The sequence below is a fragment of the Diplotaxodon limnothrissa genome, linkage group LG9 (genome assembly GCF_057381915.1).
Source record: "Diplotaxodon limnothrissa isolate DT_005_m linkage group LG9, D_limnothrissa_male_GT1.1, whole genome shotgun sequence".
NCBI lineage: Eukaryota > Metazoa > Chordata > Actinopteri > Cichliformes > Cichlidae > Diplotaxodon > Diplotaxodon limnothrissa.
Genome location: NC_140604.1, coordinates 21,763,276 through 21,788,017, shown reverse-complemented (window position 1 = coordinate 21,788,017; position 24,742 = coordinate 21,763,276). Strand labels below are relative to the sequence as shown.

Sequence of the window (24,742 nt, the reverse complement as noted above, 5' to 3'; positions counted from 1 at the left end):
AAGCTAAGGTGGTTCGTACCAACAGATGGTCCGCGTCAAACGCTCCGAAAACCCGCTTTCCTATGAAATGTGCCGCATTAAGCGATAACGGCGCAGTCGTAGGAAGAGCTACCCACCGCGGCAGCAGCGTTTTCAGTGAGCGCCAGTTACTCTCCGGGAACGCATGCTTGTATTTTAAGTTTACCGCAGCTAGCTGGCTAGCTCGTCAGCTCACCAAAAGTGAAACAGGAACGAGACTGAAAGCTCCAGGAGTTTGACTTCAGCACAGCCAAAACAAGGTGTGTTTTCACGACCTGACCTTGTCTTTTATTTGTACCAGCTAAGAAGTGTGCAGCCGTTATTATTAATGTTACTTTGCCGTGTTTGACAGGTGTAGCTGTGTTCATTTAATAAAGTCGTGTGGTTTAAAAAAAAAAAAGAAGAAGAGGGAAATGCCCTCGCGACAGGAGTTTTTAGCCATACTGCCACTGCATTGTTTTACTGTGTTTCATCACAGGCTGCCAAAAGGTGTTTTTGTATGAGGATCACACGTTTCCATACTGTAATGTATTCAGTCTGTAGTCCGAATGATTTTCAGTCGGACTGAATTATATACTGAATGATGTGTGTTATTCTTTTATGTTATATGTTATTGATTAGCTTGAAGACATGCCATGACTGTGCACCCCAGCTGTGGACATTGGTCTTAGGGGCACACTGTTGGATCACATCACTTCTAAATGATAACAAACATCTATTTCTGCAAGAAAAGAAAGTGTTTACACATACTGGACAACACGGAGTTATGGTCAGAGGTTTGCATGCCCTCATCATGTGCATAAATGTCACGTTAAATCTGAGCTTTTAATGATTTCTTTTTCCAAGGTGGAATGATTGTGCAAAAAAAAACACAACAACCCAAGAATCGGGTGCTCAAAAGTATACATTCAGCCTCAAATATATGCATTGATATTTGGTAAACTGTCCCTTAACAAGTGGCACCTTAAGCAGATCTTTTTGGTGGCCACGAACAATCGTTTGACTTAATTCTGGCTTGATTTGTGAACTCTGCTCTTGCCAGAATTTGTAGAGTTCTTTTAAATTTGTTGGTTTCCTGGCATAGACCTGTTGTAGTCCACAAATAGGATGGAGATGAGGGATTGGGAAGCCCGTTCAGGAAGTTTAATGTTAGCCTGCTTTTTCCTATCTAAATGTATGTTTAGGATCATTGTCCTGCTGGAGCATCCGACTTGTGTCCAAGTTTCAACCATCTAGTTTTTGATCTGAGGTAGAGTTGAAGAATTTGGAGGTAGTCATCCTACTTCATAATTCCATTCAGTTTGTGCAATTTACCACTGACACGAAAACAGCCCAGAGCGTGATACTGTCACTGCCATGCTTGACAGCTGGAAGCTTCGCTTTTACTCCTCCACACATACCTCTTGTCATTGTGGAGAAATACTCAATCCCTAGCTCGCCTGGCCATCAAACATGTATCCAGAAGGCTTTTGGCTTGTCTACGTGGCAGTTGCAAATTTCATTCAAGCTTGAAGGTGTCAATTTTGGAGCAGGAGCTTCTTTCTTGGACGGCAACATCTTAGTCCATGGCGATTTAAAACTCTTCACGGTGGAGAATGATGCTGGTATTTCAACAATTTCCAGTTCATGACAGGCTTGAGCCTTCGTGGTTCCTGAACATCCAAATCAATTCCCCCTCATCCGAGGGAGTCTGTTTGGGTCGTCTTCCAGATCTTGGCAAAATGGTGACATATCTGAATAACTGGTACTTATGTACAACTGGTTGAAGTGATGATCTTGGAATCTGCGGTTGTTTAGAAATGGCTTCAAGAGACCTTCAGTTCCTTGGACTTTCCTGTTGTTCAGCGTATAGGTCAGCTCAATGAGTGCTGTCAAACAAATCCTCTTTATGATGACAAAGAGAAACTACTGATTGTAGTCAGTCATGATCATTAACCAGAAGTTAATGGGCTTTGGCCTTGCCAATTTAAAAGAAAAAAAAGAAAGAAAATCCCAAATAAATTCAAACTTGTACATCCAATTCTTGTTTGTATTTTTTTAAGTCATAAAGATCATTAAAAGCCAAAAATCATCATGACATTTGTGCTCATGATGAATTTATTTTAACTTCTTTATGCGACGTAACAATATAGCTGCGATTGACCTAATAATATCTGTCAACAAATTCATCAGTCAGGGGATAATTCTGGGTCTTTTTCTTGGCTCAGTGGGGGCCTTTAGGAGCACACTCATTGGTTCAGATATAATTAGCAAATAGTCTGTTACCTTAGGAAAGACTGGCTTATTCATTTTCCTAATATCTTTGGTGATTTTATAAACAACAGTAAATTAAACCTCACTTAAAAAAATAAGAGTTGTTGTTCATTTATTTATTTTTATCACAGTCTGGCTGGGTGCTGTCTTTTTTGCCTCATTGGGCAACATTTAAGGAGTCTTGAGCTTTTCCATATAGTTTATGCATGTAAACATGAATACTGTGGGTAATCATGTTTGGTTATATCTCAGGGTTTTTCCATGTTGGATGTGACCTTTCAGGTCCACCTACAGTAAATACAATAAGTCTTTGTTGCCTTATTCAACAGAAATCTGTGTGTTGTTGTGTTTCCTGGATGTTTGAAAAACAAAATATTTATCGTGTTTGAGAAAATGAATCCCCGTTGAACATAAAAGCTTTATCCTTCATAATGGACAAAATCTGCATGTACCAAAATATTGTATTTTATTAAATACAACACATTGTGTAATTACAGTAGCAGGAACTTGTTACATAACAAACTGTAACGTGTTAGATCACAGTCAGTGTGTTGATCACTCATTCTGTGCTTTTAGCTGTCAACACACTTTTTATAGGACATAAACATGGTTTCTCCCTTGCGTTAGCAGCAGCTTATCCCTCCGTCGTCATCATGGAGTCCTGAAATCTTCAGGCTTCGGCGACTCGCCAGGTCGCTTGTGGTTGCTTTGGACCAGAGGCCTCTTCAGCCTACAGCCTGTCCGACCTCCCAGGCTGAGGGAGCGAGCAGATGGGGAACTGGTGCTGTTGTCGCCATGAAAGTCCCTGCGGCAGTTTGGAGGAAAGAAGCGGTTTGCTGACCAGTGACTCGAAGGCCACCCAGTTCACAGGCTGTAAAGCTGTGGCTGGCAATTGCGGTCCTGAAGGAGATGATTGCATGAGGTGAGATGACTGGGAAAACACAGACAAGGAAACTCAAAGTGAGTGTGTGAAGGGTGCTGGGTGCTAATAAGACTTGGTGACCTAATCTGGTACAACAGACACACTTTCACAGGATTTCCCAGCAGTGTTTCGTTTCTCAGGTTCCTCCATAAGCAGCAGACCACAAACAATTTTAGAGCTGACTCAGAACACTTTCAGCTGAGACTTTTAAACGCTTGAAGAAAGCTTTGGAGTTTGCGGTAATATTGGATTTAAGCATCTAAAACACGCAGACAGTACCTGCATCTGTGGTCACAAAAGCAGCATTAAATGCTGGAAAATGGGTGAAAACAAAATGATGATTAGATTTTCCCCTGTGGGTTGTGTAGGATGCACCATGTGACCCAATGACAGCACAAAACAGAGTACTGAGATCAGAAACAGGGTGAGGGGGACTTCCAAAGGTCTTAAAGTGTTTGTGGAAGTCAAAACATTTGTCATTTCATGAACTAACTGGTAATCAAAGAGATAATGTTTTGAACAAAGGTTATCTGCTTCCTCTCCACCTACAGGGTTGAAGGAATCCTGAAACATTTCAACAGTGTCTTATCTTTGGTCACAAAACATTGTTTTTCTGGGCATGAAAAGGGTGTAGCTGAGGCTCTGTTGCATTGCTAATGAATACTGTGTTGTCACTTAGGGATGAGGAGCGGAAGATGAGTCCTGAGACCGGAGAGCAGGAGCCTAATAACACTCAGGAAAATGGACCCTTGAAGCAGGAAGTCATTCAAATAGAGATGCCTCCGCCCTGCAACATGTCTGAAGAAAACGCCACCGGAGTACAAGATACAGAGGAATCTCCTGCTCACAGTCGTCAACTTCCAATGCAGTGCGCTTTGGGGTCTGTCCAGGATGAGCACGCCAAGGCGGATTCTGAGGTTTTAAAAGCACCAGAGATAGAAGAAAACCCCCCCACGCAATACAAAATCCCAGATGGCACCTCTCTGACACCTGAGGTGGTCTGCTTTGAAAAAACTCCGCATACTGAGGCAAACACAACAGTAGAGCAAACTGCAGCGAGCACAACTCATCATGACAAAGAAGAAAAAGTGACTGTTGAAGCTGCAGCTAAACCATCAGGGGAGTTTTCTGAAAATCACCAAGTGTCATCAGTGTCAAACATGCTGTTGGCTGCAGCTGCCCCGGCAGCCCAGCTGTCGTCTGTGTCTGTGGGAAAGCAGGAACCTGAACCTGAGCCTCTGACATGGTGAGTTACATGAAATGAACCTGTAAGCTTAGAATTTAGCTTCCCTTTTATAATGATTTTAATATTTATTCTGAAGAGCTGGATAGAAAGTTCCAGTGCAGTTCAATGTCATATGTTGTCTGTATTTCTTTTAGAAGAAAATATGAACTTCTTAAAGCGCTTCTTTCTTTGTTGTGTGCTCGTTTTACCATGACATTTCCTGCATTAAAAATATAACGCCTTACTTAAAAGTACCACAATATCTTAGCACCTGTATAATGTCAAATACTGTAAGACTCCTTCTAACAGCTCCAGTGTCTAAAATTAAAATATTGTGACACAAATGCGACACGTTCTTCTACACGTGGTGGTTGTTTAATCAAGTTTCGGCAACACCAAACATTTATTTTGCTTTTAGTGGTTGGACACATTGATATGTGTATTGTATCACTTCCCTTTGCCATACAGGTGTTGATACATTGCTGCCAAATGTAGTTCGTTTTGCTAAAACAGGAAGCTGCTCTAAACGTCTGTCAACAACTTGACTTACCGGAGGATCTGCTTTATGACTCTGGGTTCAAGATGATATAGCTCTGCCAATGCTGTAAATTCCTCTCATACCAAGCAGATTAGTTTGTTTATTCTTTTTTAAATTTTTAGTTTGATATGAATTGTGATGTCAAGTGTCCAATTTTGTCCCACCTAGCAGTGGTGAAATCCCTGGATCGAGATTGGGATCAGTTCCAAAAGTTAATCGCTTCCAAGTTGGGGGGCAAAAAAACACCTCTGTTTATATTTTCTTTCAAATACGCCCAAGTCTTTTTGAGTAATCCTGCAACAGAAAGACAAACTGAACTGCTCCTTTGGAGGTAACGATTGAGGGTAAACTAAGTGACTGGTTTTTATATAGCCCTTTTCTACTTGAGCACTAAGAAAGCAGTTTATACAACATGTCTCATAACCCATTCATGCACATTCACACTCCAGAAGATGTATCAGGATCAACGTGTGGTTGAGTGTTTTGCCCAAGGATACTTTAGCATGCAGTCCACAAACCTCCCAATTAGTAGTACTGTACTACCACCTGAACACAGCCTCCAAGTGATTAGGAGTTGTAGTGAAGAAGAAGGCAGACAAAGTACAAAGCTCTTTACTTGAATTAACACACTGTTTAGAGTGAATATTATCATTATATATATTACAGTGAATAAACAGATGGTTACTCCTCTCAGCTCTGAAAAGCTGATGGGGTATTGAGATCACCCTGCCAGGCAGGCAGGTAGCTGTGAAGTGTGGACACGAAAGTTTATGAATGCAATAACTGGAGAACGAGGCAACATAGTATTTCAAAACTGATACCACAGATGCTACTTAAATCTCAGACGAGTGTGAATCCCGGACATCGGAGTCAGAGATCAACTTTTCAGATTTTTCAAATTTATACCATAGGTGCATTTACTAGGAGGCTGAGGGTAGCACAGACAACCGCTGGTATTTTTTTCTTCTGATGTATTGTTACACATATGTCTTGCAATATATAAAGTATTGTAGAATCACTGGGGATCAAAGTACTGTGATAGTATTGTGAGTTACTCTGTGACTCCCAATGCTGCTTGCTGCAGTCTTACTTTGGTGGTTTACTCAATTATAATAATCCAGATGAAACAGCTTGGCCTCCTTAAAAATGGTTTAAAGACAGAAGACTGTCTTATTGTTTCTAGAGGATTGTAACATTTTCTAATCACATCTGTGTCTGGTTTGGACAGCTGCTAAATTCTTTTCTTTCTTTTTTGTCGTTCAAGTTTTTATTTGTTTTATAACAACCAAAGGAATAACAAATCTTAAACGTAAAGCAGCCAAGTCGGCGCTTACCATACCATTCATGAATCTGATCGTCCCGGTGGTACAAGAGCAGTCCCAGGATTTCTTGAAGTTCTCTGTATTGTTATTTAGCTTGGCCAGCAGGTGTTCATATGACACTTTCTCCAGCATGAATTCCAACCAGTTTTTAATGTCCGGAGCAGAAGTTGTATTACATAATCTGTATAATCTGTGACCACTCCCAACTGTATCACTGTATTTTGGTGTTTTAATATTAGGTATTATTGTCCGATTCCCCCAATAGGCATAGTCTTGGTGACATGGGTATCACCATGCACATTCTTATGTGTTATAATTCTATTTTCCAAAATGGGGAAACGTATTTACAGTCCCAGATCGCATGTATAAAGGTTCCTGGTTCTGCTTGACATTTCCAACATAAATAATTGGTAAGTAGACCCGTTCTACAAAGGCTAGATGGAGTAAAAAAACTGTACTATCTAGAGCAGGGCGATATGGCCAAAAATATTTATCACGATATATATTAGAAAATTTGCAATAACGATATAACCGACGATATAATTGATGCGAGACAAAATACAACTCCACAACATTACTAGCGCAAAAAGACAACCTTCCATTTATTTTCACTTAAGAAGCTGGTTTTTATGTACATTAAAGCTTTATAAAAATGTAACAGTGCAAATGCAAATTCCTTGCTGAAAGTTTAACCAAAAGGCATTTCCAGTAGAAATGGGCTGACATATCCTGAGCATAACCATGTATAATATCCACTGAAGTTAAAAAGAGGTGCTTTGCAACATTAAACTGCAGTGTGCAGTACGTATTTTTCGGACCATAAGGTGCACAGGATTATAAGGCACATTAAGCGAAACAAAGCAGTCAGATAAATCAAACTTTATTAAACTCATTCTTCTTGCTTCCTCCACTTCTGTACCATTGATTCATTAATGTTGAATTCTCTGGCAGCTGCTCTATTCCCATGTTGTTGCAGTATATTAATGACTAACCTCGTATTGTGGATGGATTATCTCAGTTGTTCTCCTGACTGAAGTTTGGTCCGTTTACAGCATCCTGCCATGCGATTGCATTTGTCTCTAACCATGAAGAACCTTCACGTTAACTTTTATAAGTGGAAAAGTGTTAGTGTTCGTCCTCCAGCTTCACTGTTTATGTTATGCTAACATAGCTGTGTCGCTAGCGATCACGTAGCACATCATTATATACCAGCTAGCCCAACTTCAGTAACCCTACAAACGTCACTGCTGTTTAGTTTCCTGTCTTCATTTATGTTGGAAGTGATAGCAGAGGTGTACGTTTGATTTTTTTCAGAAAACTCTCAGTCAGAACATGCAATATCATGCTTAGGTAACTAGCGAAACTAGCGAGCTAACTTCCGCTAGCTTCCTGCTAACTTCTAACTCCGTTAAATATAATAACTTTTGTTTTCATGGATGCCTGGAAGTTAAACTTTATAGTTACACCTGGTAAAGCAGCAATGCTGATCGTTTTATTAAAGATGAAAGAATTTAGACAGTTTTTAACTCTAAGTGATGCTGCAGTGTTGTTTGACCTGAAGCATACGGAGTTTAGGACCCAGATTACTCCCAGATTTAAGAGCATCTTAGTCCGACAAATACGACAATAACAACGGCCGCTTGCATGTTCTGCAAAAAATGTGCTTTGTTGTGTATCTGACGGACAAACACCAAACCAGTTCCACATCACGGAAGTTGCACCATTTTTACAAACCAATTCTGGTTCATCTGTTTCACTCAACAATCGGCCATGTGCGTATGAAAACAAAGGCACTGCGCATGCGCGTTTTACTCCCATTCTATCGCGATATTTCATTTTCCTATCGTTGCCTAACATTATACCGGTATTACCGTGAACGGTATAATATGGCCCAGCCCTAGTACTATCTTATAATGACTCTTTAATGTTTCCTATTATGTGACAGTATCTTTAACCATCCATCATCATTATTTGGACAGCCAAGGTCCCTCTGCCATCTGTTTGTATGCTATTAAATAATTTGTGAAATGCGGATGCCTTGTGTTTGATACTGAGTAGATCCATACATTTTTGTATGTATGAAATTATCTTTAACAATGCAGAATCTAATCTATAAGTATTTCCAAAAGTTATCTTTTTGTTTTTTAACATTATATCTAAGCATGAAAACCCCAAAAAAACACCCCGCCTGTGTATATACATCACCTATATTGTGTGTCCCCTCCATAAGTCACTTTCCAGTATGCAATTTATTCCCAACACAGATAAAAAGGTTGAACCATAATGAGGAGTACAGCTGTTTAAAATGTGACATGGCATGCATCCCGTGTCTCTTTTCTTTCTTTGTTTGCTTCTTGTCCCAAGTTCACCATCCCTTTAAATCATTAACCTCCGTTTTTTCTTTTTAGATCTGTGGTTGCATTAGACCATCAAGCTGTTGCAGAATCACTGATCAGGGCCGTTTTATGACCATGCTGTTAACGCTCTATAGGCCTTGACTTACTACTTTTGGTTTTTCAAGTATGACATGAGGTGATAAGGGCTTCTATGGATAGCTTTATTACTGAACATTATTACACATGTACGACTGTTGTGTAATCACTTGCTTTTACATTTGTGCAAGCAATAGTCTATTTATTTTTTTTACCTTTCTTATTGCTATCTGCTCAGTGCCGGGACAGATGATTCAAATAGCAGGGAGCCCAGTCTTGAAGACCCAAAAAGCCATGATGTCTCCCAGTTGTCTTCTGGATTGGAGCCCACGGAACTCGACCACAGCGGTGTGGGACAGGACTCTGCCAGCTCAGTGAAGGAGCCAGAAACCACAGCTCCAGCAGACGCCAGAGAGAGGCCAGTGGGTTCAGAGTTTGCAATAACAAAACAAACAAGGTATTTGTTTACGTGAACTCTGGACTTGTGGCGGCAGAGTGGCACTGTGGCCACTAGGGGGCGAACTCTTACCATTGCATCTTCTATGACAGTCAGCCCTCCTCATACCTGCAGTTTTCCTACAGCTAAATGTGTGCTTTACATTTCTAAATACAACTTAAGTTGCACATTTGCAAGTTTGAGTTTAAGACATGAATGGTAAACTTGGCTTTATACACAAAACATGCATTTTCTTTTCAGCTTGCCGTTAGATGAAGATAAAAGGTCAGATGCGGAGCATACACCTACAATGTCAGAGGAGGTCGTGTCTGTGGAGAAAACCAAGCAGGAACCAATGTTAGTGCAGGATAACGATGAAGATCTCCCCAAGGTCAAGCGGAACGATGAAGAGATAAAAGAGGAGAGGCCAACTGAGGCCGAGACTGAACCTGTGAAAGATGCTGAAAGCGAGGAGGTTACAGGAAAAAAGGAGCAGCTGGCAGAGAGCGCAACCAAGAATGTTATGGCTGACACCACAGAGAAGGAAGACAGGTCTGTAAAGATCCCCTCTGTTCACTTTATAGTCCTGAATTGAATCACAGCATCTGTTGAAAGAATAAAGGAGGTAAAACCACTTTTACCCAAGAAACAGATGGGATTATGAGACAAAAATGTAGCAAAATACACACAAATTATGTGTTTATTATTTATAGTCAAGTTTATGTTTATTTATTTTTTATTTTTTTGCAAATGTCACAGAAAAATGAAATCTGGACTTACACATTTGAAGTGTGAGTATTTTTAGTGAGATTAAGTTGTCCCTGTCCCAGTTGGCATTGACTTAAAATTGCTCGATATGGAGATCCAGGACCAGGCTTTGGATACACAAAAATAACTTGTTGTTTGATTAAAAATAAGTGTTTCTGTTTTATCATAGTGAAGAAGATTTGTACAGAGGCGAAGAGGAGCTGTCTGCGTCACAGCCCGAGCTGGAGACAAAACGTCAGTACATCCTCCGCTTCTATTGCATCAGTGATTTTCAACAAGTGCAGCTTTTGTCTGTCATTTGAAATCTGGACAATAGTCTTTTTGTTCTGCCCATCGTCTCACCTTTCTCTGCTATCCCTCGCTCAGTTTTAAAGGTGGAGGACAGATGCAGTTTGTCACCGGTGGTGAATATTCTGTTGTACAGTGAGAGGGAGTGGAAGGGAAATACTCTTAAAAGCGCTCTCATTAAAAAGGTTGGTGCCTGAAGTTTCTCAGAAGAATCATTTCAGGTTAAAGCCAGTTCTTATTTATTTATTTTTACATTAATGGCTAGGATGTTTCCTCTAATGTCCCCGTGTGTTGGTGCAGGGTTATAAGGAGATGTCCCAGAGCTTTGCCAGCGTACGAAGAGTCAGGGGGGACAACTACTGTGCCCTCAGAGCCACGCTGTTCCAAGTGTTGTCCCACAGCACCCAGTTGCCTGCGTGGCTGCAGAATGAGGACGTCATCATGGTAAATTTTCACTTCTGCATCTTATCGTTCAGAGCTCATGCTGAAACCAGCCCCAGCATTGCCAAGAGTTGAAACCACTGCTGTCAGCAATTGCTGTAAGAAATTGCAGCTTCCACATTTTGTCCACCCGCCATGCTCTGTGCAACTGTTCAGACCTGTTTGTGTGAGAGGCCGTTCTCCAAAGGCAACAAAGCAGAACTGACTTTACACTGGGCACAGCAGCAGTGGAAAAGAGGAACTAGAAAAGTACCATGTACCGTAAACCTCAGTCACACAGGCGCAGGTTGGCGACTCCATGACAACCATTGGTTGCTAAGGAAAAATTGCTATTCCCCAATAAAAACCAAATGACAATCTGAATTTCAGTCATTTAGCAGTTCCTGGAAGTCACAAGGATTTACCAGGGGATCCCATGTGACTGGGGTACTATGTTAGTGCTGATTACGGTGATAATTGGCTGCTTTGAGATTCAACATGTTGTGCGTTCAGAGATACACTTTCACATCTCATGCTTGTAACGAGTGGTTATTAAAGTTACTGTTCGAAGGAGTCTGGCCATTTTCCTCTGACATCAACAAAGCATTTTTCACCCAGCGATCAGTGTCTGTTAATCCAAGAGATGGTTCTGTGAGAAAATCCCAACAGATCATCAGTTTCTGAAATACTTACACCAGCCTGTGGGCGATCGTGGCTCAAGAGTTGGGAGTTCATCATCGCCAGTGTGTGAATGTGTGTGTGAATGGGTGGATGACTGGATGTGTAAAGTGCTTTGGGGTCCTTAGGGACTAGTAAAGCGCTATATAAATACAGGCCATTTACCATTTTACCAGAAACTATGCCACCTTCAAAGTTTGTTAAATCTTCCCCATTCTGATGCCTATTTTGGACTTCAGCAGGTCGTCTTGATCATGTCTAAGTGCATTGAGTTGCTTTCATGTGATTGGCTGATGAGATATTTTTCTAAACAAGCAGCTGTACCTCATGAAATGGCAGGTAAGCGTATGTAGTTTGCCTGCCATGTCACTTACCTGCTAATTAGTGCTAAAGACTTGTAATAAACCGCACAATTTCACTCACAAAGAATAGCAACAGAGTTCTTAGTCATGGCATGGTATTTGCTAGATAAATATCTTAAGTCCTCCAGACTGTACCTCAAAGCAGCCAGTCCTAATAATACATAACTTTAACTGCTGATGAAGTTTAGATTAATTACTTATCAAATTTGCCCCTCATAAAAGTAAAGGGGAAATTGGCTATAGACCAAAACTAGGTTTCCTTATGCGCAATACTGAGATTGTGATTATGTAAAATGCAGCAGCAGAATGGGTTTTTGGGGTGTGACTACTCCTGCAAGCTTGACTGGCACACATATAGTTAAAGGTATGTTATTTAAAAGAAAAAAAGGATACTGTACTGTACTAGAACTGTGTGTAAATACACCTTCCAACAACTTGATGCGTTCTCATAAACATATAATTAATCAATAAAAAATACATAAAAGTGGGCATTTCCCGTATGACATTTTCCTTCTTACCCACGGTGTTTTACATTTGGGGCTAGAGACCGGCCACATAAGTATTGTGTCAAAAGCAGAGAAGTAGAGACGTCTCAGGCCTTAGTGTGCCCTGAAAGGACATTAATATTTGTTCCTGGATCTTCAGACTCAAGACATGAAGCATCATACCTGTTTTATTTTCAGAGAAGGGCCTTCTACAGATGGGGAAAACCTCCAAGGTGGCTCTGCATCCAGTGTTTTGTTTTGTTGTTGTTTTTGCCTGTTTTTATTACAAAGGACTTTGTGGTTTTTGACCTGTGAAAGGTGCCGTATAAATAAAGTTTACTTACTTACTAGTAGAAACAGGCTGGCTGGCCGTGCCCGTTACCGGGTACAGTCTATGTAATTTTTTTTTTTTAACCTGTCTTGCTAACTAAAACTTATTTGTCCTACAGCAGCCACCGTAGCTAGGAGTATGCACTGTAGTTATTCTGTGTGCCTTCTCTCTCCCCAAGCGGTCGCGGCAAATGGCCGCCCCACCCTGAGCCTGGTTCTGCCGGAGGTTTCTTCCTGTTAAAAGGGAGTTTTTCCTTCCCACTGTCGCCAAAGTGCTTGCTCATAGGGCGTTATATGATTGTTGGGTTTTTGTCTGTATGTATTATTGTAGGGTGCACCTTACAATATAAGAATAAGATTAATAAGAATAAGAATAACTTTATTTATCCCGAGGGAAATTCTTTTGTCATGTACATGCTCAAAGCAGCAGGAGAGACAGAGGAACAGATGAATAAGATATACAATATATACAATAAGAGCAGTAATATACAGTAATAATGCACCTTGAGGCCACTGTTGATGTAATTTGGCGCTATATAAATAAAATTGAATTAATTTGAATTGGGAGGAATAAGAAAACAAACCTCGGTTGACTGCAATCTGCAATATACCTAATCCAACAGTGAAAATTTTACACAGCGTAACTTTAAGAATGTATTATCTTAGTTAACAGTTTTCAATTTTCCTGCGACTTGTGTCCATTTTATAAACAAAAAATGTGTTTTATGCTGACAACATAGTCACTAACTCCTTGGTCTGAGAAGTCACGTTGCTAATATCGAATGGTTAATTATATACAGCTGTTGGTAGAAAAGAACCAAAAATTTACTGCAGAAGTGATCATTGCCCCGTCTTGTAAACACTGTTAATGTTACATAACGTAATTCTTTGTGTTTACAGCTGCCAAAACAACTGGAGGCTCAGGATGGGCTGATAAGTCAGTGGACATTTCCTGGAGAGTGCCTGCAGAGAGATGGGACAGGAGATGCCGTCCAGCAGCTTAAAGGCTACATGGAGCTTCTCCGTAACACGGTACTGGCTGCAGACCTTCACAGAAACTCTCACACAGCAAGAAAGTATTTCAAAAACACAACAAGCGTAAACCACAGCGCTATTTTTATGCCATTTGTGGACACTCGAGGGTATTGATATTCACCCATGAAGGGTTGGCTGATTGCTACCATATGTTAAAGGGAGGTAGTTTTCTAAAGGATGTGTGGCTTCTTTTTTCCTGTGTGTCATTAAAGCAGCCTGGTAATGCTCTGAGGGGATTTAGAGGAATAGCAGGAACTGAACTGATAAAAGCACTTTACCAGTCTGAGGCTTGGTGTTGAATTTATATTCAGTCGCTGCCTGGTAGGATGAGGAATTCTGGTGTTTACATACCTCTGTTGTGTTACGAGATGTAGCTGTGTATCTGACAGTATAATCTGTGGTCTGTCTCGTAGTCTGCGCAGTTTGTGTCATGTACATTTAAGTGTATAGGGGAAAGACACTCAATACAGCAGCTTTGCAATAGATAAAAATGGTGATATCTGATTCTGTAGTGTGTATCATCATAAAGGAAATAACCAACAAAAGATCCTTTTTGACCAGATCAGCCTGGGGACCAACGTCAAGAACAGATCAGTAACTACAAGCGTCATTTTCACACCTTTGAAAACTATAAAGTGGTGTATTTACAACAAAAAAAAAATCTCCCCGCAACAACAACCTTGGGGTCGTAATTTGTTGCTGATGCTTCCATCCATACCAAAAATTATTGAAACCATCAGTGCTTCCATTAATCTCTATACCATAAGGTTTCAATTTAGCGCAAGAATCCATGTGCCAAATAGCATTTGGCCCTTTATTGCTTAATAATCTGTTGGATTGACCCGCTGCACCACATATCCCATTTGAATAGCTCAAAGGTGTCCAGCGTTATCCTTGACTCTGTCCATTGTGCTGTAGTTCTTTATGCACAAATGACATCACCTCATCTAAATCGGTGTGTTGTCTTCTGGATAGACCCATTTCCTAACATCGTTTCTTCAAAGTCTGGATGCTTATGATAATGTGCTGATTCTGAGGTAAAATCATGAGTAGTTATTTGGTGCCACTATAAAAGTAAAATTTACTTGGGTCATCTAATGTTGGCAAAGCAAACCTGTTGTGCAAGGAGACGGGTTTGCTTGAACCCGCCTCTTTGCACAAAGAGACGGGCTGTATTTAAATACACCTGCCCTGTATTTTTTTTTTTCTACCTTCAGCGGCCCGTCGTAAACAAATGAATGTGTCATTATGCAAACAAATAAATGTTTTCAGCCAAGATATGTCAAGTGACCGAGTGCGTGCAACACAGTAGTCAATTTGCTCATTGACAAAGACTCATTCAGACTGATGGTGGCTACATGCTGGCAATCTGCCTGCATTTATGAATTAGAAAGCAGTTATTTGCAAACCTGCAAAAATCTCTCTGAGAGCGACTGCAGTCAGTCCAAGTCAGACTGTGACTGTTTGCACAAAGGTTGCATTCCCTTTAGGTGCAATCAGCTTGTGATCAAAGATGCTCGTGAGTGTGCAACACCCTCAAGCTCTGAGCAACCATTTAGTCACCACAAGTTGCAGTCAGCTACAGAATGTGAAAAAAATTCAATACACTCACCAATCAGAGGCAAGGAGGATGCTTTTTACCCATGTTACTGAGCTGTTGGCGTGCTCTGAATTAATATGTAGTATTTGAGTTTAACTTAATTAAACTTTAGCTATCCAGTGTTGGATTGCTTTTTGGTTGAGTTGAAGTTTGCTTAGCTAATGTTTTCTGCTCGAGATGAGTCCTCTTCTTCATTGTTTCCCCAGAGTTTTTTTATTATCATTATTTTTATTTTATTTTATTTTTTATAAAATATTGACATTGTGGTGCCAGTTTAGCTTAATGGATGAGCAAGTGATCATCTGCCACATGACCAGAGTGCAGCAGTGTGTTCGCTGCTCCACTATCCAATAAAGGTGAAAATGCCCCAAATTTTTCAGGTCTGTACGTGACTTACTCAACCTTCTGAGCCACAGCCACCCTGATACAGAAACCTGAAGGACATACACACATTTTAATAAATGTGAAACTGCAGGGGAAAAGGGATTCCTAGTGCAATTTGGAGAAAAATCAAAGATCAGATTGTTTGAAGTCCAACTACAAGTGACAGGCTCATCGGGTGTGTCTGTGTTACCCAGAGATCATTACTAACATGCTGAACATTTGCATTAAGAACCGTTCTCCTTGGCAGGTGCAGACAGCAAGTGTTAAATAGTAACAGTAATTATATGAAGTGGAAAAATGTTGAGTGTAAAGTAATGCATTGTCATAAAGGGCATCAAGCTTTTTTATCCTTAACACTTAACATCCAGGTCCCGGACTGTCGTCAGCTTACACTTTGGTGACTAAGTGTGCCTTTGTTCCACTGACTGTCAATGCTTTCTTCTTGCTGGTTGTCAGATTGACTGTTGATATTTGACCTGTTGCCTACTGACAGGTGATGTAATCTCCTTTGTAACAAAACATTCAAACAGCTGTCTCCTGATGGCTTCAGGGCACTAGACACGTTCCCACTATTCTTGTGCAATAAACCCTCTATTGTTGTGTCGGGTTTGGAAACACAATCACACAATCCGACCAAAGATGTACGTCATATTTCTTGGCGATTTCCAGTGGGGAAAAAGGGACAGTAAAACGTCAACAAGCAAGTCCAACTGAAGTATTTGTATGATACTGTCTGACTGTTGTTCCTTCATTCCACAGTTTCACCCAACTATACTGGCACCATGATTCTCGTTTGCTTTGTTTACAGCTGTACACTGCTGACTGGTTTTATTTAAAAAAAGAGAAAGAAAGAAAAGAAAAAAAAAAAAAAAGAAGAAGAAGCAAACAAAAAAACCCCACTCAAAACAGAACCATTGTAGAAACCTCAAAAGAAAGAAAATGTCCCAATATTCCTGTCAGGAAATCATGACTGGTCCTAGATTTAGTGTTCTATTGATCAGCCATCATGCATGACATCTGTGTTTGTTCTTGAGTCATAATCGCATTGATATTAGGTTCTGTCTGAACAAAAAGGATTACATACTATTATGGGAAGTGATAAGAGAAAGAGGAATTTTTGCCTTAAAGAAAATTCGATTAAAATAAACAAATAAGACTTACAGTACTTTTCTGCTCTAGCACTTGAAGTCAATTAAATTATGTGTTATTGATCTGGTCAGTGAAGTGGCAGAGGGGGTTGTTAATTAGTTTCAGCTGCTTTAGAGTTCGTGAAATTACCAAGAGGCATTACCAGTGGGGCAACAATTAGACAACCCCCAAAACAATTTTTCCCCTCCTCATCTTCTCTTAGTTTTTTTCCATTTGTTTTGCATTTTTCAAGGTGTCACTACTGGTACTATGAGGCGATACCTGGACCCTACAGTGGTTGCACTGCAGTTCTAACTCTTGCAGGATGGCACATCAATACGTGCCATTGCCAGATGTTTTTTTTGTCTCCCAGCACAGTGTCAAGAGCATGAAAGAGATTCTATGAGACAGACAGTTACTCTAGGAGAGGTGGACCGGGCTGTAGAAGGCCCTTAACCCATCAGCAGGATCTGTTTCTTCTTGTTTATGCAAGGACAAGTAGAATTAGCCTTGCCAGAGCAATGACCTCCAGCAGGCCACCCATGTGGGTTTCTGACCACGTGGCTGAAACAGACTTCATGAGGGCCCAACATCATCTAGTGGGCCCTGAGCTTACTGCCTAGCACCGTAAAGCACGATTGGCATTGGCCATAGAATACCAAAATTGGCACACTGGCCTGCTGTGCTTTTCACAGATGAGTGCTGGTTCACCCTGAGCACATGTGACAGACGTGAAAGAGTTTGGAGAATCCCAGGCATGCATGCAAACCCATGGGGGCCACACAAATTACTCAGTACCATTTTAAGCTACAGCAATGAAATTTTGGCAAAACCGACTAGCTTGACACATCATTTTTTCACTTCAGTTTTCGGGGACTCTTTGAACTTAGCGCTCTGTAGCTTGATACTTCTTATTTCTATCAAACAACATGGCATCCTTTTCTTCCTAACACATTACCCAGTCTGTACAAGTGTAGATTTTCCCCATGGACGTTTGATGTGTTTTCAAAGTATTCCTTTAACATTTTTGAGCAGTGCATTTTCATCTTACACACACTCTCTGATTGGCAGTTTTGAGGTTCAGCATCCTGACCAGCAGCACTTCGACTGACTGGAGGATCTAGTTACCCCCAACCTTCCAATTAGCAAACACATCCCTGTACCTCCTTAACCACAGCTGCCCCATCCCAACAACTAGGGATGGACCGATCCGATATTACGTATCGGTCCGATACTGACCTAAATTACTGGATTGGATATCGGAGAGAGATAAAAAATGTAATCAGATTCATTAAATATCTCAAAAGCACCTCACAAAACTTGCAACCAATGACTGTAGAAAAGGTCATTGCTTGCGACACGGCGTAACTCAGCTCATGACCCTAGCATGTTGGGGCAGTATGTGTCACGTGATAGAGCAGCTGTGGCGTGCGAGACCTCTCGGCAGTCGCTACCAAACTGGCATTTCATCTCCGAGAAAGTTAACCCAGAGAGAAGTAAAGCAAGTGTGTAAGTTCATCTTTGAATGTTTGTAAAGCATTTTAGCCTTCTCTCCCCCTCCCTCTCCTGTTGCTACTTCAATCATGAAACTGATCAATGATCAGCTGATCGGCTTTTCTGTTGCCACTCCTGTCTCTTGTTTGTTTTTGGCCCACTTCGCGCCAGAAAGAGGAAACCAGCAGCTAAAGAACAGCAGCACGTTTAAGCTTGATAAGCTGTTGTTAGAATTTATTTAATATTACTTTTTACACCAGGATCTTTTTCTATGCAGCTGACGGCTGGTAACTGTGCAGGGGCGGATCTAGCAAAGTTTAGCCAGGGGGGCCGATAGGGCATTAACAGGGAAAAGGGGGCACAAAGACATACTTTTCTTTCTTATTCTCATTTAAAATGTCGAGCTTTTAATAAATAATTATCTGAATCTTACACCCAAAGTTTTAATCCGACGTAAAATGAATAGAAGTCCATTACTGTATATAGTAACTATTAAGTCTAATATATACCCTGGTAAGCTATACTACTTTTTCCTTTGGGAACCATCTGTGCGGTCTGCAATTCTGTTGAAGAAAGATGTTGAATCTATTTAATTATTGTAGAAAAATAATTTATTTCTGTGCATTTATTTATTTATTTTTACACGTGCATTAAATTAAAGTTGATTACATCGATTAAGCATCACAAGGTGGAGGGTGGTTCCCTATTTTTTTTGTCGGCAACCCTATTAGTTAGGTTGTTTAATATTTCTGCTAAGTACTCTTTAAAATACCAGAATAGGGAGGATGGTGTGGATTTAACTTTATTAGCTCAGTGTTGCTGAACTATGAAATATTTTGGGTGCAGTGTATTTTTTGCATACAGGTTTATCAGAATAGCTTTAGTGGGTTTTTTTTTGTTTGTTTGTTTTTTAAATGTATGAACCTATACAAAGTGCAGCAAGATATTAAAAAAACAGTTTTAGTGATTAAAAAAAATACACTATATCGGATTCATATCGGTATCGGCAGATATACAAATTTATGATATCTGTATCGGACATAAAAAAGTGGTATCGTGCCATCTCTACCAACAACCTGCCCTCATTATCTGAGCTTTAAGTTCCATAACCTGAAATTATGTCTGAAAAAAGCAGTAAATTCTCATGTATAGCCAGCTGTTTTAGACCTCTTCAGTGACTGATACACTTTGTTTGTCTCCAGTGGCAGGCAGCGGTGGACTGTGCCACCGACGCTGAGCGTCAGCAGCTCTGTGAGCGAGTGTTTCAGGGTGGAGAAGAGGAGCTCGGTCTGCTGGAGGCTCTCAAGCTGCTGATGCTAAGCAGAGCGGCAGAGCTGCACAGCTGCATGCAGGGCGGTGAAGACGTCCCCCTCTTCTGCTGGCTGCTGTTCGCGCGGGACTCCTCCGACTGTCCACGCTCTTTCCTCTCCAACCACCTCAGCCACGTGGGCCTGACCGCAGGTCTGGAGCAGGTGGGAAGCGTCTCTGTTGTTTTTGACAACTTTATGGTAAAAGGTTGCTGGGAATTTTCTTTCCCACTGAGTAAACATCTGTCGCACTCAGTAACAAAAACAACAATTCGGGCTGAACATCACGAGGTGGGTGTGTTAACATTTTTGTCATGTGAGAGCCGAATAGTAAAACATGCCGGCGCTTGCTCTGTTTTGTTTTCCGCTTGTTTTGAGTGATGCACCATTGACCCCGGGGGCGGAGGTAGTTCTCAACTGCTGAGCGTTTTAATTGTTATTTTCATTTTTTGAATAACAGATTTTACAAGCTCTGCTTCTAAAGAGAGACTCCACCCGTAAATGTTTTGTGCTGAAGCAGCTGATCAAACATGGAGCTGTTTGAGAAGTCTGCTGGAGTTCCTCTGTAACTGTGCAATTATCCCCTCCCCCCTCCCTTTGCGTTTTCTCTCTTGGGCAGGTGGAGATGTTCCTGCTGGGCTACGCCCTGCAGTGTACCATTCAAGTTTACAGACTGTACAAGGCAGACACAGAGGAGTTTGTCACCTACTACCCGGACGACCATAGGGACGACTGGGAATCTGTGTGCCTCGTCACAGAGGATGATCGCCACTACAATGTGCCCGTTGTAGAAGCTGCAGAAACACAAAAGGAGCTCCCCTCCAGCTGATTGCCACTGCAGAAAAACCTCCTGCCATACAAACACCCCTCAGGTTGATCAAGATTTATCAATTAAAGGTATAGTTTTGGGAAGTGTGCTTATTAATTGACAGCCAGCAGTAAGTTTGCTTAGCTTAGTACAAAGAATGGAAGTAAAGGGTACAAACATACAACCACCAGCACTTTTGATTGTTTGTTTTTGTTTGTTTGCTTTTACTTTAATCCACACAGAAATCAATGACACATGATTTTCTTCTTCCCTGGACAGAGGTGCCTCGCTAACCTTTCTCTATTTCCTTTATTATCTATTAACCTGTGCCGAGCATGGGTCACATCTGTCTGGACTGTTAGATGAAAAAGGGATCACAGATCTGTTGCTTTAAATTATGAGCGATCTTTATCACTGTGCACACACTCCACCAGAAGTAGAGGTGAATGCACGTTAAGAGCCTGGTCTCAGTTTTAATCTCCATCATAAAAAAGCTGTTTAAATATCAGCAGGAAAGCGAAACAAGACAAACTCTTCTGTTGTGATCGCTAGTTGGCTTAAATTAAGATACTTCTGAAGGAAAGGTGCTGGTGGGAGGATGTTCTTACCTTTGGAATGAGTGGTAACCTGAAACCTGCAGACCTCCACAAGAGACTGATGATTTTTGTTTTGGGCCTTTTATTAGAGATGTTCCTGGCTAGTCATCATTTCTAAAAGGCAAAATAATAACTCAGAAAACCTTTAGAATTGAGCAGACCTTAAATCAGGGATGTCAAACTCATTTTAAGTGGGCCGGACAGATGAAAATCTCCTTTGTGTCAGCGTGAAGAAGTTTAACTACACATTTAATCTCAATATAAGAAGTGCGATTTCAACACTACGTCTCAAAAGAAATGCTGCTGCAGCAGACAAAAGAATTCTGGGATTTCATTACAAGAAATAAATGTTACAAATTACAGAAAAGTTCTGGTAGCTCATTGCCCAGACTGTCCTGCAATTATGAAGCATACTTTTTTTTATTTTTAATTCATATAAAATGCTCTATGTTATTTATCAATTTTGCTGTGGACACACTGTAAAAAAGGAGAAACTTCTCTAGTAGATGGTGCAGCTTTTCTGTCATTTAATTGGTTATCCAGTACACAATTACTATGGTGCAGTATGTGTGGCTGTGGAGGCGATCTTAATTAGTAGGAAAAACAGTAAAACACACAGAAAACAGTCCAATATAAGTCCACGATTTCTTACATTGTCTAAAGATATCCAGTCGGCCAGATTGGAGTCTTTGCCAGGCCGATTCCAGCCCCCGGGACTTACGTTTTAAATTTGTCAAGTTAAAAATTTGACATTCTGCAAACACATTCCATGTTAATGAAAAGGTCCTTTTTTCATTCATGCAAGCACACCCCGGTGCAGAATGTGGTTAAACCTGGCTTTAGCTGCTTGTTTAACCAGCTATTTCAGCAGCTGACTAGCAGGGAGGCAACATTTAAATAACTAGTCAACTGGTACTGTTTGACAAATATTATGGTCTGCTGTGTAGTAGGGCCCATTCTATAAGTTTTTGCTTCAGTTGTAGTGAGTTACTGCCTGAATGTTCCACTGATTACGGAGCGTATCCGTCTATGCACTGCACCCATACAGTCTGTATGTGGAGCTTTCTGGATAACCTTGCGAGCATTAGCTGACACGTTGACACATCTGGCCCCAAAAACCAAAGTGCTTAAGGCCATTAAGCAAACATAACGTCACAGTGACTGTGTCCATCTTCGGTATACAGTTTATGTTTTTGGCAGAGAACAGCTAGCTGTCTCCCCCCGCTTACAGTCCTTATGCTAAGCTAAGCTGACTGCCTCCTGCTTCACATGTCTAACTCAGCAAATAAGCACACGTCCCAAAAATCTTGACCTATTCCTTTAAAAAAAACAACAACAAAAAAAACCAACACACAACAAAATGCTGATTCAAGACCACGTACAAGGTTTGGTTTACATGTTCTTGTACACACTGTACTGTATACACAGTTTTCTATTTGGATATGTGTACATATCGGATATCCTGTGATTTTCTCAGATAGACGCAGATTCCTTTGCAGGGTGTCATTTTGGAAGGAAAAAAAGCCCAAATTTTCTCAAAGTCTTTTTTTTTTTTTTTTTTAATGTAAAATTTTGAGTGAAGCTGCCAACGGCGCCAAAAACTTTAGGTGATGGTATTTACACTGGATGTTGGGCACTTTGAGTGTTAATTTATTGTTTTGTTTTTTAAAACAAGTGTGACCGTCTAAATTCATTAAGTGAAGCAACTGAATTAGTCAATGAAGGGTTGGACGATTTATCAGGTTCAACACCAGATGACGATCAGAAGATTACTCGCATCCTCTGTGTCAGAGGTGTGATTTGTGGCAGTCTGTGTGTGCATGTGTGTTTGACTTTGTGTGTATGTGTGTGTTAAACTCAATGTGTAACATGCTGCCTTTTAACCAAGCTGTTCTGAAGGGAAGAAATGTGCCAATGTTGCTGCTAACACTGGCAACAGACCCAACCACCAGCCGCTGGACTCAGAAAAGGCTCGCTTGGTCCTCCGTGTTGCCTTAGAAATAATGCACAGTAAGAATGAATGTTGGATATTGGTGATAAGAGGCCATTTATGTCTTAATTCCAGAGCAGGTAAAGGTGATTAAAGAAAATGTTATGCCATTTGCAGGAATGTTCTTGCACTGTCAAAAGTTTTGGACAGCATTTAAATAAAATGATTTTTTTGGGGTGGTGGGGGTAAAGTTCTGGATTGAGGTCTGTAGACAAAATAAAACAGTGTAAAAACGTTCTTAAAGTGGATCTTTCCTCTTTGTCTTATGTATACTATTACAATAGTGGATGCTCATTTAAAATAGGGCCAGTGTGCTCGGCATATGCACAAGTAATCGTTTTCATCCCATTTAAGAGTTTTCTTTTTTCTAATCTTGGCTCTGCATGAGGTCAGTGAGGGAGAGGATATCTCTAATATGGTCATCTCACAAGCTCCACCCACAAGTTTGCAAGGGGCAGCCAATTAGAATAAAGTTGTGTTAAACAGGATGAGGATGAGTTTAAAAGCATCTTAAACTGGGTCTTTATGCAGCTCATCCTCTGTGCGAAACAAGCCATCTCTTTAAGACTTGCATATTTTAATTCTTCACCCTCTGATACCTTCTTCTGGTCACCCTTGTTTCTCTTTCCCGAACTGGTGTCTGACCTGCTTCCAGAACAAAATGACTGGCTACGCATCAGGTCTAGGTATACCCTTGGAAAAACCTGGAAATTACTCCAGATAGATGTGTAGATAGCCACATCTATATACTGAATTGTCAACCCTGACGATCTAGGGTACTGGGGGAGGTTGTCAGATGTCTTTATGGCAGAAAAGAGTAAAAGCCCACTTTCTTCTGATTGGTTGCCCCTCGCCTGACATCTGAACCTGGTGCTTGTGAGCACCGCTTCCTTCGCTTGCCAGCGTTTTTATTTTGTTAATACCAAATTCAGATGTTGAAAAGAACAAAAACATTAGTTTGTAATCACAAAAGTTTTGCAAGATTCAAATTTGTCAACAGAGCCCCCCCAGATTTATGAAAACAGTGTTTGTATTTTAATAGATGTTTTAAACTTATTAAATCTCACCCCTGACACAAATGTCATATAATGAATAAAAAAAAAAAAAAACTAAGCTGAAAGAGTCCAAAATCCACTATAAATTCAGTTCCCTTTAGCTTTCAAAGCCAAAAATAAAACAATACAGGCCTAAAAAAAATTCTGCCGTAACCAAACTTGTAACCAGTAAATTACATTATCTCAGATCCATTCATGCACGCTCTCTGACTGAGTATAATGCAGATTTAACAATGGTTACCTGCTTATTGGAGAGAACAGTAGGTTTAACTTTCACTCACTGGTTGTGTGAAACTGCTTTCATATTTCTGTTAGGGGGGGAAAAAGGCTGAAACGTCAGCTTAGTTTGAAAAATTTCGTTCTCTGAAAATACCGATGGCAATCTAGTGAAACTTTACTCTGTCACCGTCTGGACTCTGGTCAATGAAAACAGAGCTCTGAAGTTTTATTCTGCTACTGAATAAAAACATTTTCCATCGACAAGTTAAAATTTCAGGTCAATTATCTCAAAATATAGATATTTGAATCAAAATCTTTCCTGGGAATTATTGTTCAAATGTGTTTCTGTGGCAGAAATGAGCTTCCATACAAAACAGTCTGTTTGGCTTTCCTGAAGGAATAAACACAAGATTAAAATTTATTTCACAACCAAAATGGCATTTTTAATTAAAACCCTCCAAACTTGCAGAGTAGTGGGAATATTTTACAAAACCAAATTTTCTGACCACATAACATGGACTTGTTTACACATTTAACAAGTGAAAGGCTGCTGGTTTGATTCCAGCTGAAGACAACCCCAAGGGGATTTGTATCAGGAGGGGCATCTGGTGCAAAACCGTCAATTTAAACTTGCGGAGCGACCCTGCTC

The 24,742-nt window shown here is 40.5% G+C and overlaps 1 protein-coding gene across 1 annotated transcript; it reads left to right on the top strand.

Moving 5' to 3' along the window:
* On the top strand, positions 1 to 23,026 carry LOC146625504 (uncharacterized). Its single transcript, XM_085362857.1, has 11 exons — positions 1 to 278; positions 2,902 to 3,193; positions 3,873 to 4,439; positions 8,949 to 9,167; positions 9,408 to 9,698; positions 10,084 to 10,148; positions 10,281 to 10,387; positions 10,503 to 10,646; positions 13,378 to 13,509; positions 19,321 to 19,590; positions 20,045 to 23,026. The coding sequence occupies exons 2-11, from the start codon at positions 3,042 to 3,044 to the stop codon at positions 20,252 to 20,254; spliced, it is 2,157 nt and encodes a 718-aa protein (XP_085218983.1). The 5' UTR covers positions 1 to 278; positions 2,902 to 3,041; the 3' UTR covers positions 20,255 to 23,026.
* The last annotated feature ends 1,716 nt before the right edge of the window (positions 23,027 to 24,742 follow it).